The sequence below is a fragment of the Camponotus floridanus genome, unplaced genomic scaffold, assembly GCF_003227725.1.
Source record: "Camponotus floridanus strain SB8 unplaced genomic scaffold, Cflo_v7.5 scaffold27, whole genome shotgun sequence".
In the NCBI taxonomy this organism is placed as follows: Eukaryota; Metazoa; Arthropoda; class Insecta; order Hymenoptera; family Formicidae; genus Camponotus; species Camponotus floridanus.
The window spans coordinates 1,580,426-1,600,373 of record NW_020229403.1 but is presented as its reverse complement, the minus strand read 5'-3'; the positions used below and the strand labels follow the sequence as shown (position 1 = coordinate 1,600,373).

Sequence of the window (19,948 nt, the reverse complement as noted above, 5' to 3'; positions counted from 1 at the left end):
CAATAAAAGAGGAAGCTAAGAGAAATGTTATATTGTAGATTCTTTTTAATAATAACATTTATATATTTTTAATAACTTAAATTAATTTTGTTATATTTTCATTGTAATATCACATTGACGATCTTTTGAGCTTCGAAACAAAATCTGTTCATATTTATCTAAATCAAATGAAATGAAAATATACAATACTTTCTTCTAGAGAATCCAAGATAACATAATATTAATATATAAATGTTATCACAAATAAATATAGCCCCGCAAAAATTACTATTATTTTATTTATATTAACTGCACGTTTAATAATAATATAATAATATAATTTTTTTTATTTTCCTGCATTTTGCAATATCAAAATATGTATCAGAAATTGTCTTTCCACCATTAAAATGTTTACCTATCCAAAGGATAGATATTTACTCTAGAAATTGAGAAGCAATATATATATATATATATATATATATATATATATATATATATAAAAGTCTTACCGACCCTGAAGATCGATCGACCTTCGTGGTCGGTCACGATCGGTGCATCGTAAACAGATGCGGAATGCGTTGTAGGACGACAAGAAGTAGCAAAGACGTTGTCGAGAGTATCCTAGAGAGGAGAGGAGAAGATCCTTCTATTTTGAGCCTCGCGTCTCTCGATGACGTCACATGGACAGAAATATCATATGGTTAGGGAGGTGCGGTCCGCAAGATCTGCCTGTTGCGCGGTACAGCTCTCGAGCTTTCCCAGAGTCGCGCAAAAATCTTCGACCCCGTTGTGGTTCATAGTTACTTCTCTCGTTGAAAGAAGAGAGAAAGAAAAAAAAAAAGGAACATATCTCGACGATCGTGCGCTTTCTTTTTGAAAGGATCTTTTTCAAGGATCTTCTCCTTCCGTCGTAAATTTCATATTTTTGGAATTATTATCCCGAAACGACGTTTTCACGAAAGAAAAGTGGGTCGCATACAGATCTCGCTCACGTTTTGATCCCCACTTATCGCGGTCGGTCCAGGAATCTGTCAGTGGCGTATCGCGCACGTCCTCGGGAGGATTGTCGCGCTCGTCCCGCGACGAATCGTCAGTTAACGCGACGAGCGAACGCGAGAACGTCTTCGAAGATTGGAGTAAAAGCAGGATTTTACCCTTTTTCCCGAAAGAAAGCAAAAGAGGACTGCTAAGCAAAGATGCCTGGCGCCGGTGGTCAGCCATCGCAAAGGACCACTTTCCGACCACCGTGGGTCAAGGATGGTCCTACCCCGTTGCCCATGCCTACCGCGCCTTGGACCCTCAATTCCCGCAGAGATTCCAAGCCTAAGACCGACGAAGTTCCAGCCTTCACCCAAGTTACCTTGAAGGTAAGTGAACAATTTTCCGAGAAAATCGATATTATTTTCATGAGATAATTTTGAGACGCGTTGCTCTAAAAATGAAAGACTTTTTCTTTTATTTTCTGAAGCGATATAAGAGTTTAATAGTTTCTTATAAAATCATTTTGGCAACTTTTTAAAGATGATTCTATATTTTTGCGAATTTGCGAAATAAGCTTTTCCTGGTTTTTGTAAAAAAAATTGTGCAAAGATTGAGATGTGTGAAAAAATGAGCAAATTGTCTGAAAAATAAATAAATATCTTGTAATGTTTCGCAAAGACGCAAGAAGTGAATTGCATAATTTATTTAAAGAATTTGCAAACAAGAGAAAGAGAGAGAAAGAGAGAGAGAGATTTTGTTATAAAATATCATTGCGTATTTTTCATAATTCTTTCAACTATCCTCTTTTTCTCTTTCTTTCTACATTTATAAAAATATATCACATTTTATAATAGAGAATTTATTAAATAATTCATTATTTTAATAATCATTAAAAATTATATTTTAATGTTAGTAATCAAGAATATTATAATATTATACATGATAATATTTAAATTACTAAAAAAAAAGAAACCTTCAACACAAAGTAAATTTCAAAATTGTTAGAAAATGTCAAAATCAATTTCGGGTTTACGCCATTTGTTTAAAGAGAAGAACGAGTTTATTTAAACACATATCGCAGCTTTTCTTCGCGTTGAAATCAGGTAATACAATCCGCTTCTGTTTCTGCCGAAAGCACGCATGAGTAGCCCGTACTATGTGACTTTTGCAGTCTTTTTCCATTCAGCTATTGGGTTTCAAAGTCAGCGGACTTCGCTAACGTTACCGTGATATTAATAGCTGATGTAGATATCTTGCAACGAGTTAACATAATAAACATTTCTGATGGTGTACAATCCGTTGTATCCAAACAATGCACTTCAAGATAGTCTAACCGATTTATAAAAAATTTATCTTTTTAGGACAAATTTTTTTATATAAAAGCGATTATTCGAATAAAAAATAACTTCCTTAATTTATTCTGTCATGAAAATTATATTATAAATCACTGAAAAATTGTTTGAATTTTTAAATTATTGATACAAATTATAGATAATGAAAACACGCAAATGCATCGACATTACAATATGAAATTAAATTTATAAAAGAAGTATTCACGACAGATTAATATTTATTGATTGAGATTATTGATTGAAATTATTCCTATATATGTGTTATTTTTCTGTGACTTATATGTGAGAAAATTCTCAAGCGATTACTTTTCATTTTTTGGCGATGGTCCATAAAAAATTATGAAAATATACAAAGTTATAAAGCTAATATATAAATAATATGAGATAACGTGAAAAAAACGCGACATGATGGAGAAATCGCAATGGCATATAAAGATGTTAATATCGCGATATTGTCGTATATTGAATCGTATTAAATCATCAATTAAACAAATTAAATTCAAAATGTAAATTTTTATTTCAAAAATTTTATCTTTTTCTAATTATTAAACTACTTATTACTTTTATGTATTATTATCATATATTTTTCCAATTATATAATATCTAAGCATATTATGTTGAAATTTTATAATTGCGTATTAATTTTTAAAATGCATGTTTTTTTATGTCTGATATTTGATAATTAATCAGAATGATAAGTCTTCGGTATAGATAATATGCATAATTACAGAATAATTAACGATTTAAAAATCAGTTTTGAGAAAATTGTAAAACATTCAAGCGATTTACAACCCTTTGTGAATATTCATACATGTCAAAGATGTGCGTGTGTCAATTACAATTCCATTTTCTTAATGCGAAGGAAAGTGAGATTCGTTGTATGCGTGCTTACATATAAGCCTCTGGGTCACGATTATTTAAAGAACACGCGTTTCTATTTCAAATGACTTGCCAGCTGCGTCTTCCGCCAGTTTCTTAACACGTTTATATCGCAATCTCATATTAATTTATTTGAAAATCATTAATACCGCATTGCAAATATATCGAAAACAATTTTAGAAAAAAAAAAAGAATTTCTGAGCGAACAATTTTTATAGAAATAAAAATCTTTTTCGAAAATTTTTCGAGTATGAAAATTGAATGATTCTACGAGAGTCCATTTGGGAAGAAAAAAAAAACTCCGCAACAACGATTTAAGTTGAAGAATGACATTTCGTGTGTAAAATTCAATGTAGATTATTTAAAGCCAGCGGAATGAATTCTTCGAGACTTGCCAAGAAAAGTTTTCGGATCTCTTTCTTTCTCTTTCTTTTTATCCCGTCTTCTTGAACGACTGAAAGAGAAAAGGGATAGAGAAATATTTCCTCTTCCTATTCTCTATCGTAGCTATCTTTCTCGCGAGATGTGCGACAATTATTCTTCGTATTCTTTTCGAAATCTGGCACGATCGTATAAAAAAAATATATATTTTACATACGCACGAGATATTGATTTACGTTGCAAGAGTGTCACGAAAACGTAAACTAGGAATCGAAAATAAATGATAGTGCCAACAAAATTTGTTTCGTTATACGACGAAATTCGATCAGTTAATTTGCTAATAAAGTGAAAACTATATAATAGTGTTTAATATCTGAATTAAATAATTAAACAAAACTAATTATATAATTATAATTAAATTATATAACTAATGTGGAGTTAATTAAAATAAATGTTTTCCAAAATTATTAACTTAGTAAATCTGAATAAAAACTAAATTCAAATTTTTGTCTATTTTATTATAAATATTTTGACACACACACACACACACACACACACACACACACACACACACACACACACACACACACACACACACATTGTTGTTATGTAATATGTATTGATCCAAAAACTTTCTCTCCTTCTCTTTTAGTAAATAGTTTTTCATAAAAGTTCAAAAAATAAAACTATCAATAGTTAACATCAATTAATAAATAAATTAATTGTTTAATATTTAAATTAATAAATACAATCATATTTATTATATTTTTCTCTCCAATAATTTTTTTAAAAATTAGTAAATATATCTTTTAATGTCATATTATATGTGTATGTATATGTGTTATAATATGTTGTATGTATTATAAATAAATTAAAATAAACGTGTTCTTATTTACATGTTATTTTAATATTATAATCAAATAAATGTTTCTTTCTTTCGATTGAATAGAGTGTGCCGAAACCTGCAGAGTCGGCAACACCTTCGACAGAACATGAACAACCGCGTAAACAGAGCAAAATCACAATAATACCAAAACAGCCGAACAATGAGAAGATTCCGAGCAGTCGACCGGTGCTGGCGAAGTTACGCGAGAATGGACGGCAGGAGCCAAATTCGAGGCCACAGCTCGAACGACAGATACACATCGACAGATCTCGATCACGAGGTGACACTATACCACTCTCAAAAAGTGAGAGCACTACAGGTATGTACGGCGATGATCGCCATTTCTTTTCGTATCCACGATATTAAATTTTTCAAATTTTAAACGTCTTTAAATTTTTTGATGTTTTTAGTTTTACAAACTGAAATAAAAATTATTTTCTTTCCGTGGTAAAATTAAACTTTTAAGAAATTTTAATAATATTTAAATTTTCCTTAAAATAATCTTTATATTTTATAAATAAAGTTATAAAATATAAAGTTTGTTTCTATAAAAATTAATTAAATGTTGGTAATAAATTTTAAATTTAATTCTTAATGAATGCATAAGATTAAAATTGTTAATTTCACATCAAATGTTCATCTATCTGTTTTTGGTAAGAAAAATGAATTTTTTTATGTGTGACGAGATTAAATCGATAGAGATAGATTATTAAATATAAAATTTTTCTATATTTAATCAATATATCAATAAAAATTTTTCTATATTAACTATTATTTTTTATTAATTTATATATAAACAGAATTTAAAAAATTTAAAATATAAATTATTAATGAAAAGGATAAAAAATTCATTCTAAAAGTTATTTACACTAAACAAAGATTGATATTTTTAAAACATAAATGAATTAAAAAATATTATATTTTTTGCATAAATAATGAGAATTTTCTATATCAAGGCGCACCAACTTTATCAAAGAGTTCGTCGCGAGCGAACGTGCCACCACCGCCACCTCCGCGACCGCCTCCACCACCGCCTAGCAGAACGACAATCCTCAAGGATCTTCCTCCACTCAACGAAACACAAATGGAGAAGCTAGATGCACTGAAATCCAGGCCAAGAAAACGGCCGGATTGGGCCTGCATGATGAAAGAGGTCGAGCATGGCAAGAAACTCAGACATGTTAAGTGTAACGATCGAAGTGCGCCTCTGATTGAAAGGGTGAACAAGGTCACGGCCGATTCAGCAGGTAATTGACGAATCCTTTTTGATTTCTGGATGCCCATCGGGCCAAATCTGTCTCTTCTGTAAGAGGAATATTTATTTTCTTTGAGGAGAGAAGCCAGAGAAAAAATGTATTCCAAAAAACTTTTTCTACTTTCGCTTTCTTGATCGACAAACGATTGAAGGGAAGTATGAATGTAGTATAATCGATTAAATAACGAGCGGAGGTTTCGATTAACGCTTATCGGATCCTATTTGTGCAAAGAGTTAGCAATTTTGTTCTGTCGTTATCATATTTTTCTCTCTTCCTATCGTTTGAATCATTCCCTTTCAATAGGTGTGAGCCCATTTATCCATTATTAAAATATTAGACTAATTAAATTGTTAATTGATTATCGTTGAATTAATTGGTATCTTCGTGTTTGAGTTTATTGACATCCCTTTTTCTTTCCTGTCGCGCGAACGACCGGCGATTAGGATCTTTCAGTCTTCGAGTGGACATTCTCGATGGGAAACGAGAACGTTATTCGATGGAGGGTGATCCGTCATGACTTTAAAAATATGTGAACGCCGATGTGAAGCGTTAAGTATTATCAATTAACGAATAAGATCATTATGAAATTCTATATAATGCAATCGTCAGGCTGAAAAAAGTGTTGTCTGGCTCTATCATTATTCTTTAACTACAAATTAATTTTCAGACAAACGAGGCAAAAATTGTTATCAGTTATTTTTCAATCTCTAGCAAAAATTTTAAATGTTAAAATTTAAATTAAATACTAGTTTAAAGACAAGTTGAATTTAATTAAGAAATGCGATCTTCTAATTTATTTACAACTTTGAAACGTAAATTCATCTTCCTTGAATTTATTATTAATTATTGAATTTATTAATTATTGAATTTATTAATTATTGAATTCATTAATTATTGAATTTATTAATTATTGAATTTAATGATTGAATTGAATTTATTTATTATTAATTATATTTTGATTTAGAAATAAAGAGAGAGAGAGAGTTATATTTTTATTATATTGCTAAAACGTTTAGATCCGGAATACATTTTATATATTTTGTTAAAGCAATATAATGAAATGGCAATATATCTTATATTTCGTTCTAATCGATTATTTCTTTCCGTTCAGGCAAAGCTCACTTTGTGTTCGAGTCTGAAAAATCGAATATGCACAATCAGCTACTAAAGCAGATTCAGCAGGGCGTGAAACTTAAGACTGTCAGGACTAACGATCGCTCGAAACCAATGCTGGAAGGACTAAGAAAATTCCGACGACAATTAACTATAGAAGAGCAAATACAGAAAGCCGAGGAAGCACCCGTAGATGTCGCAATTCAGGATGAAATGGATGATATAGATGCCGTCAGAGATGATTTGCAAAGCACTAAACAGATGCTCGCGTTGGAGCTGAGAAACAAAGAAGCCGTGGAACGAGACAACAAGCGATTACAGGTAATAAATTGAACAGACCCCAAGACATTGGCTTAAGATTATTAGTAATTTTAGCAGGATTAGATTTTTATATTTGAGGAATCTTGGTCTCTTAAAAAATAGTGAACACTACTGTCACTTTTTATAAAATGATTTTATGGATAGGCAAGAATTTTGAATCTTGAGGCAGAAGTAGAACATATGAAGCTTCAAAAGAATGCTCAGGAAAACAAACAACAGGATGAGAAACTCGCAGAATCTCTGAAACAGGAAGTGCAACAAGCGAGGAAGGATGCAGAAAAAGCGGAAAAGGAATATGCTAGCGCTGCTGAGGAAAGAGATAAGGCTAAAAATGAATTGGAAGAAATGAAAAGAATGTATGCGGTATTGGAAAAGCGCATGAAAGCTGGTGCGTAATTAATATTGTTTGTAAAATAACTAAAATTATTTTATTAAAAGCTAACAATTTCTGAATTAATCGCGTTTTTAGCTCAGCTTTCCCTAATCGGTTCCAATTTAATCTATATGTTTATGTACATATATAAGTAAGATGCCTTATTATTAATGCTATTATTAATATATGCAAAATATATTTTATGCTTATAATATATTATATTATTATATTAATTATTATAATAATTATATTATTATAATTATGTTATAATTATATAATATATATATATATATATATATATATATATATAATTATATTATATTATTATAATAATTATTATATTATTATATTATATAATATATTATATTATTATTATATTATACGCTTTTAATGCTTATACTAAAACTGCGCTTCTTTGTTTTGATTTTTTTTTGCTTTGCCTGTGAAGAAGAATCTGCGTCAATTGAAGCTGACCCAATAATAGAGTTAGTAGAGGATTGGGAAGACGTAGGCTGGTACAATGTTACAGGAATCGCACTGGCTGGTTGTCCAAGTGCAAAGGATGTAGCTAAAATCGCATCGCAAAAAAGTGTAGACAAACAGGATGTTGATAGCACGAGCGAAGAGGAAGAAGAAAGTACAGAGGAAGAAGAGGAAGACGAGAATCCTAAAGCTGCGGCAGAGAAACGCGCTCAGAGAGAAATCAAGCTTCTTATCACGAAAATTAAGAATTTTAAGTAAGTGCGATAATGAAGTGCAATATTATATATTCAAATATATTCAAATCAATTTGAACAATAATGCAAAGCAACAATATAAAAAATAATAAGATCAATAATGCAAATAATAAAAAAGAAACATAAATATAATATAAAAAATATATAATAAAAATTATATAATAAAAATTCTAAATATAGGGACAAAGCTGTAAACGCCAGGAAAGAAAGGCACGCGTTGAAGGAGCAAATAAAACAACAGCAAAAATTACTGAAGGAAGAAAAGAAAAAATATAAGGAATTGCAGAAGCAAGTTGATAAGATGGCGAAGCTAATGGCAGAAAATGATGAGGAGGAAGAGGAAGAAGAAGAAGAAAAAGAGGATGAAGAGGAAGAAGAGACGGAATCTGAAGAAGAATCAGAATCTGAGGAATCAGAGGAAGAGGAATCTGAATCTGACGACGAAGAGGCACCTATTGATAAGCGTAAAAACATTCTGCAAGTGAGTTGTCATTGCAAAGATCATTGCAGTTAAGTGTAAGTTTGAATTGTATTCCTAAACATTTATCCTTTTAGAAATACGTTAAAAAGCACGAGGGACGATTGGCAGCTTTGAAAAAAGGGAACTATCTGCTTAAGGCACAAGTAGACAGAATTAAGGACAATCTTGTAAAGCAGCGAGAGGATAGCATCAGCCTGCAAGAGGATCTTGATTCGGTCTTAGCAGAATTAGGTTAAATTAATTGTAGAGTGAGCGGATAATAATTTCCAAAAATACAGAGATTGTGTACACACTTTATATAAATATTACGTATTGAAATATAGATAAATGTTACGAGAGAAAAGATAATTACATACATACACACACACATATATTCCACTCGAAAAACTTCCACAGGAAATAGCGATATACCCAGTGCAGAGATGTCTACCAATTTTGTCGCAAAATATACTATCCTATTACATAAAGCTTTGATGACAGCCTTTAATTCCGTAAAATTCAACAAAAGCCTGTATTAAAATAATGCTAAATAAACGTGATTTTTTCAGTTCAAAATAATTTCGTTCATAACAATTTTTTCATAAATTTTATTATAAATTTATTCTTCACGTATCGTGTAAACACGTTACTATATATTACATATAATTACATGTATAATCTCAATATCATGTTGAATGTTAAATGCAAAATATAGGCTGAAAACTTTATCTGACAAAGACTGATAATTTAAAGACTGTACAAAGTTTTTCCTGGAATAGGATCATCGCGCTTTTAAAGATATTAATTATTCAAACTGTTAATTCCTTCAATAATTGTATTATAACGAGAGAGTGGATGTATTAATATATATGGGTGCATACAACACCACAAATGTAATTCTATTTTGCGACTTGTAATGGACATCTCTGCAAATCATCGCAAAATATCGAATATTGATCATTCAATCATGGAATGTTAATCCGCAAAATATTTATTTATTTCTCGCGACATTTAACATATGCTCCATTTTTTTACATAGATATATTTAATATAAAATCGCGCATACAATCATAACTAAATAATATATAGAAAAAGAAAAACTATTATTTTTGCAAAGTGCAAGATATCGCGGATTATACAAATTATGCGAATTAATTTAAGATCATATATAAGAGATATATTAGATGTTTTTTTCATTTCAGAATAAATTTTATCCATATTGGATAAATTTAAATAGATATTCAAATAATTGCAAGACATTATTAGATATCATTTTTAACTTATTATTAATATATTTTTTATTTTTTTCTTTACCACATGTATTCTCTATAAAAACTTCAATTATTTATTTAAAATATTAGATGCTTTCATTACATTTCTTAATTTTAACTAATTATAAGTAATAATAGAATTTCTGATTAAAATAATATTTTATATTTCTAAATTAATTCTAGAGATAGAATGGAGAGAGACAATGTTTTCATTATTATAAATAATGTTATATTTATTAAGAGATTAAATCTATAATAAAAATATTTAAGATATTTTAAATACATCTACATAATGCAAATGAAAAATTGAAGAAAACTGACGCAGAATTTAACACAAAATATTATTTTTTTTAATCAAAAAATCTAAGTTAAAATTTTGTTTTTAAAGCATCATATTATGTGGGACAATTAATGCAATCAATTATCAATAAACATGAATGGTCAGATTATGAAAAATTAGAACAAAACTGGTGCATTATAAAATACAAAACAATTAATAATAATTATCACATATCATCATTATCTGGAATATGCTCTAATTGTGAGATATTTCCTGTTATTTGTGATACATGGACAGGAAATTTTTTTAGTATATATTGTTCTTTTTTGTATTTATATAATATTTAATCCTGGAAAAATAAAGGAAATAAGGAAGCCAAAATACAGATTTCCAATATTATTGAAGAAATATTTGAAAGCAGAAATGAGGGAAAATAAAAATAAAATAACATAGCTAAATATATCAACATTTTTGCTTATAGTATTCGATAAATATTTATTTATAATTTATTTTTATTGTATTTAATATAATATATAAATCTCTTGTTTCAAACTTTATAAGATCAGAAATAATACTAAATAATTAAAATAAATATCTTTATTACCTAAAAATATCAATCTTGTATTTTAATTCTTTCTTGTATTTTACTTCTTTCCTTTTTCTTTTATTTTTCATAATTTATTTCAGCAATAAATTCGAAATATTAATTAATTATAATGTTAAAGTATTTTTAATAATGTTGAATAATGTATTTTTAAATAACTATGCATATTTAAATAATTATATATATTTGAAAAAATTTATTAGGATAATATTATTAGTATATTATACCTTTATAGTGTTTTTCTTATATTTCTTGAAAATTTGAATATAGAGTGAGAGATTGATAGAAAATCGAATATAAAATTTATTATATTTATTTTTTCAAATTTTTGTGCACATGTAAAATCAATTTCATTTCCTAGCAAAAATTATTTTATTATAACTGTCATAATTTTATATTAATCATATTCAAGCTGTGTTAAAATATTTTCTATGGAATAATCAAATACTCTCTAGTCAATAATATATAAATAAAAATAATGTCCAATTTATGAATTATTTCTGTGTGTACATCTAGGTACTTATCATATTGATAAGTTACATATATTCCAGGATTAAATATTCGACCTAGTTTGTCCTAATCTGCTCTTTTTAAGATACAATGGATTTGTGAAGTGTATATATCAATAATATTTCTATATTCTTAATTGAAATTTATATTACTTTTAAATATAATTTTTATTATTTTTTAACATTATTTTAAAATATAAATAAAGTCTTCAATATGAAATAATTTATAGAAATAATAAATAAGAATTTATCATTGCATTTGTTATTATTGCAAATTTAAATGCAAACTTTTATATATTAATAACTGACCAAAAATACTTTAAATTATTTGACTTGTTTCTAGTATTTGTTCTCTTATAAATACATTTTATACACATCTAATAATTTTCTCAAATCCATTATTTTATAATTAAAATAAAAAACAATTTAAACTCACCGGTGCAATGTAGATTATATAACGTAGTGCTCAAGTTGATCTCTGTAAAAAATATACAAATATATTTATTTAATTTAAATTAAAACAAAAATATCCAAACTATATTTAATATCTCAAAAAATAATTATTGTTCGCATAAAAATTTTTCCTTTATTGAATTTTTCACAAGTAATAGTATATAAATTATTCACCTCCTAGTTGCTTTGCCGTTTAATACCGCCCCAGGCCTCCTCCACCTCCTTTCATCGCTGTTCCTTCGTGGCACACATTCGCGAAAATAACTCATATAATTACGAGCACTTGCAACAATTAATTATGATTATGTACACATTAATCACGCATGAACATAGTTACTGAGCACGCTACATTTTGCATGGCATTGACGATTTTAACGCGCACTTGATTACGACGAGAAAATAATGCGGGAAAAGCTCGTCAAACTCGATACTTACGATCGTTCATTATGATATTAGAAACTAACATCGTGATTTAAAAGCTAAGTTTGCACGCGCGCTAACAACACAGTCTCAAATGATAAAAATATGATACTGGATAATGGTTTATTTACCAATTTTACGCGTCGCGAATCGATTTATTTCAGAATCAGTCCATCCTCCTTTCGCGACGTTTCGTTACTGATTCCGGAATGACGTTAGCAGTCATTACATTATCGATGCCTACTTCACGCGAATAAAGCGCGCGAAATATATATCTCCATAAAAATTAGTTCGACATACTTAAATCTTACATGTAAATAATTGTGTTAAATAATGCGAATATTCAGTAATCATTTATCAAAGTAATCTTATAATTATATATTATTTCTCGCGATCACGTCTCGAAAATTAATGCATGAAGTGCGTCATGTCTATTTGTCAAGTCACTGCATCGATAACAATATGGCAATGAACAATGATACGTCATCCAAACACCGGTTTTATATATTACGCAATTGAAAATTATTAAACTATAATATGATTATAAACTATAATTATGGTTTACCTACTAATTAAGTGCATTGCGATTAAGAATCGATTCGTTTCGCGTTTACGACTCCGGAATTGACTGCGTTCAGCAGAAAAGCTGCTTTGCAACTGTGTAAAATTCGTGAGCCTGATTGGTGTATGCTCTTAATTTTGACTGAATCTAAGAGCATACACCAATCAGATTCACGAATTTAATAGTTGTAAAACAGCTTTTTCTGTTGAATGCAGTCATTGGCTGCTTTATGTTGATTATGACGCGGGAAAGTACGTAAGATTTAAATGAATAATTTTCTTTCTACTAATAAAATGAAAGATTTTCTACTAACAAAATAATGTTATATTTCATAAAAAATGTATGCTTTCGTCTCTAACATAATTCAATATGATTGCGAGGAACAGGATTTATAGAAATTGAATGATATAATAAAATTAATCGTCTTTTACAAATCAAAATTATATTTGAGAATCAGATAACTATTGCTTTTGTGGATTACATGTATTATACAATGTGTTACAGAGAGTGGCAACTGTAAATTCCACTGACACTTGAATTATGGGAAAAAAAAACACTTTTTCAATTGCGGTAATATATCTTGACTAAAATAGTTAAAAATGGTGTTTCCAACCATCACCATTTTTTGAAATATTATAATACAAACATGAAACATAATAATAAGAATGAACAATCTCGTAGGATACATTGTAATATTTGAATTGGCATCTAGTTCGCTTATTGTTTTTGTTATTTTTACATAAAATCGTATGATCCTTGCACGAGGTCAATGAAGAAAGAACAAAGAAAAAAGATAGGTCAAACATGCATTTTTATATAAAAAGCAGGTATATATGTATGTATGTACATCGATTTGCGCAGAACATCTGACGTCGTCTACGAAATGTAGCTTAGGTCGAAAATTAAAATTCGGAACATAGATGTTTTCGACACGTAGAGATCATCTAACGTTACGAAACAATACAGTTGACTATACAGTCACATATACATGTATGTATATTTGGTGCGCGTCCATAAATAAATGTGTCTCTGAGTGTGATTGCAATTATTGTAATTAGTTTTCTTGTTTTTGCGATACTTTCTTGCACGAGATACATATTCGGAGACTTATATCAGGTAGATAATTATTATTATCCAAGTATCTCTCATTTCCGCAATGCTTTTTATGCAAAAAATACTGTTTCTGACAAACAATGATTTGAATGAGTTTCCATATCCTATTTACTTCCATATATTTTATCAGATTTTTGATAAATAAAACTTATTTCTGTGATCTAATTCTATACAAAATCGAGAAAAGAAAAGGAAGAAATAAAATAATAAGATATTGATTTCTCTCTTCTATCTAATATTTAGATAAAAAGGATATGTATGATTAGAGAAATGGATGATTTTTTATGTTATCTTAATTTTTAAGATTTTTGATATTTGACTAAGATTGAATCAAAGTGAAAAATATATATAACAAAAATGAATTATTTTAAATATAATATTTGAAAATAACTTTTTATTTTATTACATTTTATTTTTTTACTTTTTAGTTTTCATTTCTACTATAAACATTATAATTAATTTATTTAATAATTATTATGTTTGTAATAGAAATGAATATTAAAAAGAAGTTTAAGTCACGAAGAATTTGTTCTTGCATTTATTTGATCTCAGCAAAATAAAACTGTGTTATTCAAATAAAATTCTGTATCAGGTCTTTTATATATCTATTGTAACACGCATGATACTTACAGATTTCTTTATGTAAAATAAATAATCGCTGATTGTAGCATGATGTACTATTATGGCTTTAAATTTTCAAACGATATCTCTACGCGACGATAACCAGATTGCACTAAACAACAGTTTGTTTGTGAGCGCTGCGTTCTTTCACGTATCTGTAAACTCGGTTTTGATCTTTTTCTCTTCCACCAATTTAACGTCCGTCACATGCAAATTATGTTCACTCTTAGCGGCGAATTTGATGACGGCTTGCGTCGATACTTGAGTAGTATGTCGCAAATCCAGGCGTTTAAGTGCCTTACATCTCGCCAAGTGATCGAGAGTCATTTCCGTGAGTAATTTGCAGTTTGCCAGGTTTAACGATGCTAAGTTTGGCAACAATGTCAATTGCGCTACGCCGGAATCAGTGAGTCTACCGATTGAAGAAAGATCCAAAGTCTCGAGATCTGACAAATGTTGAATTATGTATTTCACTCCTCGATCGGTGAGATCACATCCAGCCAAAGACAGATTTTTGAGATGTTTTAATCGCGATGTCTTATCGATGAGACCAGGTCTTGAATCTGTCGGTGAATCTAAAACTTCTTGCAGAACAGCATCATTCAAAGAAGTAACGTAACTCAGGTTAAGTGTTTCTAAAGGTGGACAGCTGCAGCTTTTCAAAGCTCGAATACCGGCCCAAGTGCAACCTTGAAGGGATAATGTTCGTAATTGCGGTAGCCTACTCAATAGCCAAGCTAATTGCATCTTATTGATGTTGGTCCAATCAAGCGAGAGGCTTTCTGGTTGTCGTCGGATAATGGCGGTCAAGTGTATGGATCTTAGATTATAGTGTGACATGTTGATCTTCTTCCATAGATCAGGATCTATACTATATCTCGCCCAAGTACGGCAGACCAAGGCACAATTAAGCAGATCCTTTATGCCAAGCAATCGAAATACCGCAATCATCGCTGTTTTGTTGAACACTGAATTCTGTTGGTTGGTTGGTTCACTATCCATTTCCTGGATAGGTGGTGGTGCCGGTGCCGGCCTGACTACTACGTGTGGCCTTACCAAAGGTCTACTACTCGAAGCAATCAACTGCATAGCCAGTTGGATGCGCTGCTGAGACATTCTTTGTTCACCTTCGGCTGGTTCCCCAGGCGAATCGTTCCATGCCTAAAGAAAACAAACCAACATTAATACAAAATTTATACAGCAGCACCCTATATGATGCAATTTAAGAGATATTGAGATCTTGAAATTTAATTATATGAAAAAGTATAAAAGTTATTGTATTACAAATATGAGATATTTTAATCCAAGGCCTCCTTATATATTTTTATAAAATTAATTTACCTCTGTGGGATCAGGCCTTAACCGTTTACTCGGTGTCATAGCTCGTTCGGAATCTGTAGTAGGTGCCGAGGAAGCTGCACTAGATACTGATAATTTTCGTTGCCGATTCTTCGGCTGACGTGGCCGATAATCCAAGTTTCGACCACGTTCACAACATTGAGGACACTCCCAACTGTTTGGCAAATCGTCATTTACCGTTATTTCCTCTAAATCCAAACCTATACATTCTGGATGCACGATGTCAAAACATAATGAACATTCCATTAAGCTAGATGGTGCTGTCGGAACAGGTTTACCTGTAATTATATTTTAAACATTTGTTCTAGAAATATATTATTTCTTGTTATAAATTACATATTTAATTGATTGCAAATATATACCCATTAATGGTGCCGGAGGTTGTTTCCAACCATCCAACTGACAGACTTTACAGGATGATGTAACGGGCAGCATGGGCCTCAGGCACTGGCGCATTAAACACGTTTGTTTGGCACGGCCGCTACCCCCGAATTTCACCATGTCTTGGCAATAAACGCATTCACGACAATCCTGTCTAGTGCACGCTTCGCACTTCTTGCACCTAGTACGTCTTCTGCGTGGAAACGCTCTCTCGGATTTCTCTGAGTGATGTCTCTGCATTTTTACAAAACCTTTTCTGGTTACTCTCATGCGTTCCTACAAAAAAAGATTAAAGAAGTCAAACAATATATGTTTATTTCGATTACATCTAATAATTAATGATAATTAGATACCCTATCTGCAATAGTCAAGGGTGGTGGTGGCGGTAATACAGGATTGCCCGTCACGGCCGCTTCTGGATTATCATTCCTATGCTGTTCTACCAAACACCGTACATCGTGAATGAGAGCGACCGGATCGCGTATCAATTCCGGGACGTTCTTCTTTGTCGACGGCAGTGAATGTAAATACATAACTATCGCTTTCAAACCATGCAATTCAAACGGCGTGACGTGTATGTGCTGAGGCTGTTGTGGAACTGAGTGTTGTCGTTGCGATTCGGATATTTCTAAATGAGTTCTACCCAAAAGCACATGCACATATCTTTCAAGGACATACCTGTAAAATATATAATGTTTATAATATCACATTTAATGAGTGTGTATGTGTGTATATATACACACAGATATATATATGTGTGTGTGTTTGTAAAGTTGATTCTTTTTTTATATATATGATTCTTACCATAACATTTCTGTGAAAAATGGATACCGAAATTTCTGTGGCACTTTTGTGTGCTCTTCCACTTGTGCCACTTTCAATTGCTTCTCTATGCCAAAACTATGGAGAAAGTTTCCACCAAAAACTAAAGAATCCTGAGGAGTGTATACTGCGTGTATCCAACCAGTTGGTATGAATAGCGTCATACCAGCTGTTAGACTTATCCTGCCACATCTATCGACCATATCACCGAAAAATACATCTGACTGTTTACCACTTAACACCCATTCTTGATAAAGAGATAAGTTTTTCTCAGTTGGTGGAATCAGCCAAAATATTTTTCCACCACGTAGAATGTGATACCATACACTTGTACCACCAAAATCAACATGAAAATCAGTATAACAACCTTTCACAGACATTAAACAATATTTTTGCACTTTTGGATACATCATGTCTTCTAAAAGATTTGTAGATTCCACTTGAGCATCTTTTAAATGTCTTGGCCATACCACATCTACCCAATCGACTTGTCGCACTAATGCAGGTGACTGTACATAATTCTCCAACTTGGTATGACTGAATTCTAAGGAAATCACATTCAATAGACGCTCCTTGTTAGAATCTTCATAATACTTTTGCCATTCTTTCATTGTCATATCTTCGTTCTTTTGAGTATTAACATCCATAACATCCAATATTCTCTTAGAACCTATCGTATAAATAATATATTGCATAAATTATTAATCTATCATGTATAACAATTTTTTTTCATACCTAGAACTTACCAACGCAAGTTCTGACATCGTTGATAGAAAAATTGGAGCTGGGTACTCGTAGTCCCAATCCTGACTTTTCCTTGAACAGTAATGGTATCTGCAGACCATATTTCTGTAAATACATAAGATTCAGCTCCGGTCCAGTCATCTCACGAAAGAGGCCACTGAAGTTATTCAGGTCATATCTCTCGCATTCGATTTTCTCGTCGAGCTGGAAAGTTCTGCGTCCTTCAATTTCCTCGTCCCCTAAGGTCCAGTCATCAGTGTACAATTTTCTGGTTCTTTCCCTCTGTAAATGAGATCATGTAAGATATATGAGAAGATCATGTATGATGAGAAATAAATCAGTCGTATCGCTCTCGAATTGTTGTCGACGTGATGCGACGTCGTCGTCGAGGCTGCGACGTCGACATCGCCGACGCCAGATTCGCGCGTGCTCTTTGTTTACCAATTGGCGCCTCTTCGGCAGCGGAGCGGACTCATCGGCCATTGCGGACATGCTGTCAGAAACGTATCACCGGAATATCATCGAACACTCAGTAAAGTCAACTCGGCAAAGACAAACAGGCACGCGCCAGTTTTTAATCGACTATACCTCTCGTTTATTATTTACATGTCAAGCCCGACGCGCTAGTGACGTCGTATAAACATGTTCTTGGCCCGTATTCACTCTCCCAGCGAAACGACCACGCCATTTTACTGCCGGCCAGTACTACCAACCTGCCAAGCCAATTGCGTGCGCATGCGCGCCCTTTGTTGTTGCAGCAATCTTCGCGGCGTTCGCGGTTTTTTGCGAAATGTCCGGGCACGTATATTTCGTACCGTGTATTGAGTCAAAGGAAAGTTTTAAAAGACGAGAGGGGAGAATTTTTCGCATGTACTTTACGCGACGCGTCGATGAAAATGATTATTGCATCTGCCTTCCACCGGATGTCAATATTACAGGTATGCGTTTCTCGACAATTACTAACTCATAATTTTGAAAAAATAAAGATTTCCTCTTAATTAGTTTCTTTATTTTTTGCAGCATGTATAGAAAACCGTGCCGTGGAAAAAATTTCAACGATAGATCCATCAGCGTAATATTAAGGTAATTGTAAGTTGTAAAATTATGAACTGTTGAAATATTTTTAAATATTATGTATGCGCGCTCATTGTGTAATTGTCTAATTCGAGTGCGCATGCGCAGTCGCCATCTTTCGCACCGCGTCGGTTGCAATCGAAATATTAGTTCCGCGATTTTTATTGCGTTTTTCCTTGAAAAAGTGGATTCCGCGTAGAAATATGTATCGGGCGTGTCGGATAAAGTGTCGGGCGATTGTTATGTCGTATTAATTAAGGCGAGTGAACATAATTAGTCATGTTTTTTCATGTTCGAATAAGCGAGTGTTTTTCCGCGACGAGACGGATCGAACAAGGGAAAAATGGCCGATAAATCTATAATTTAAGGGGCAAGTAAGTAAATTTGCTTAAATATTTTAATATAAAAGAGTATTACACACTTCCTCGAGTATAATAAAATACTTTCTTATATACGTGTTATATCGTCTCACTGATAATTATTCTAATCTTTTTTAATATAATAAATTTGTTTCCTGAATTTCATTAATATCTGAATCTGGCTTGATTTATATACATTATTTTAATATCACGCGAATAATGATAGTTATATTTCTCAATTATCTCTGAAAGATCACACTCGATAATTTATCTATGGCACTTTGTTGATAATTGCTCATATATTGGTATATATAACTACGAAATATATACGTATATACATATTGGGATAATGATAACCTTTTTATTCTTCAATTAATATTATAATTTTATCAGCTTATTTATTAATAATTTATGTATATAATTTTTTTTTCAAAATATGAACTAATAATAATTTATATATATATAATTTTTTTTTAAACGTGAACTAATAATTTTTGCTAGATGGCATTTAATTAAATATTGTTGAATATATTTTTCACATCATAAGCATTTTATTCTTACTTTTGCATATACATATGCCATGTAATAATGCAAAAATGATACATTTTCTATGCAAGTTTAATGTATTATTTTAATGACATATTTTTAGCCGCTTTAT

The 19,948-nt window shown here is 31.1% G+C and overlaps 2 protein-coding genes and 1 long non-coding RNA gene across 4 annotated transcripts in view; 2 read left to right on the top strand and 1 right to left on the bottom strand.

Annotated features, from left to right (window-relative positions):
• The first annotated feature begins 730 nt into the window (after nucleotides 1-730).
• Nucleotides 731-9,294, top strand: LOC105252242 (DNA ligase 1). Of its 2 annotated transcripts, none has more exons than XM_025409530.1 (8): nucleotides 731-1,346; nucleotides 4,522-4,777; nucleotides 5,415-5,705; nucleotides 6,826-7,148; nucleotides 7,293-7,536; nucleotides 7,970-8,258; nucleotides 8,439-8,739; nucleotides 8,814-9,294. In XM_025409530.1, the coding sequence occupies exons 1-8, from the start codon at nucleotides 1,176-1,178 to the stop codon at nucleotides 8,973-8,975; spliced, it is 2,037 nt and encodes a 678-aa protein (XP_025265315.1). In that variant the 5' UTR covers nucleotides 731-1,175; the 3' UTR covers nucleotides 8,976-9,294. The 2 variants fall into 2 exon arrangements, with proteins under 2 accessions (XP_025265315.1, XP_011257848.1); XM_011259546.2 differs by having other exon boundaries at nucleotides 733-1,346; nucleotides 8,051-8,258; nucleotides 8,814-9,293.
• A 5,128-nt stretch (nucleotides 9,295-14,422) lies between these two features.
• LOC105252240 (jmjC domain-containing histone demethylation protein 1) lies at nucleotides 14,423-18,550 on the bottom strand. The gene is made up of 7 exons (XM_011259542.3): nucleotides 18,299-18,550; nucleotides 17,860-18,139; nucleotides 17,096-17,783; nucleotides 16,645-16,969; nucleotides 16,273-16,567; nucleotides 15,893-16,188; nucleotides 14,423-15,712 (listed from the first exon to the last, which is right to left on the bottom strand). The coding sequence occupies exons 1-7, from the start codon at nucleotides 18,347-18,349 to the stop codon at nucleotides 14,699-14,701; spliced, it is 2,949 nt and encodes a 982-aa protein (XP_011257844.1). The 5' UTR covers nucleotides 18,350-18,550; the 3' UTR covers nucleotides 14,423-14,698.
• Nucleotides 18,551-19,064: 514 nt separating this feature from the next.
• The window catches only part of LOC105252238, a 53,664-nt gene continuing 52,780 nt past the window's right edge, over nucleotides 19,065-19,948 (top strand). Inside the window, exon 1 of the long non-coding RNA XR_889280.3 lies at nucleotides 19,065-19,305. This is a non-coding gene — a long non-coding RNA (uncharacterized LOC105252238). The remainder of the gene's footprint in view (nucleotides 19,306-19,948) is intronic.

Bases quoted from the DNA above. Each gene is read 5' to 3' on its own strand.
- LOC105252242 (XM_025409530.1), top strand. From the start codon at position 1,176: ATGCCTGGCGCCGGTGGTCAGCCATCGCAAAGGACCACTTTCCGACCA. The intron at 4,778-5,414 runs GTATGTACGGCG...TTCTATATCAAG, and splicing joins AAAAAGTGAGAGCACTACAG to GCGCACCAACTTTATCAAAG. The intron at 8,740-8,813 runs GTGAGTTGTCAT...TTATCCTTTTAG, and splicing joins AGCGTAAAAACATTCTGCAA to AAATACGTTAAAAAGCACGA.
- LOC105252240 (XM_011259542.3), bottom strand. From the start codon at position 18,349: ATGTCCGCAATGGCCGATGAGTCCGCTCCGCTGCCGAAGAGGCGCCAA. The intron at 18,140-18,298 runs GTAAACAAAGAG...TCTCATTTACAG, and splicing joins TGCCGAAGAGGCGCCAATTG to AGGGAAAGAACCAGAAAATT. The intron at 15,713-15,892 runs GTAAATTAATTT...TGTTTTCTTTAG, and splicing joins TAAGGCCTGATCCCACAGAG to GCATGGAACGATTCGCCTGG.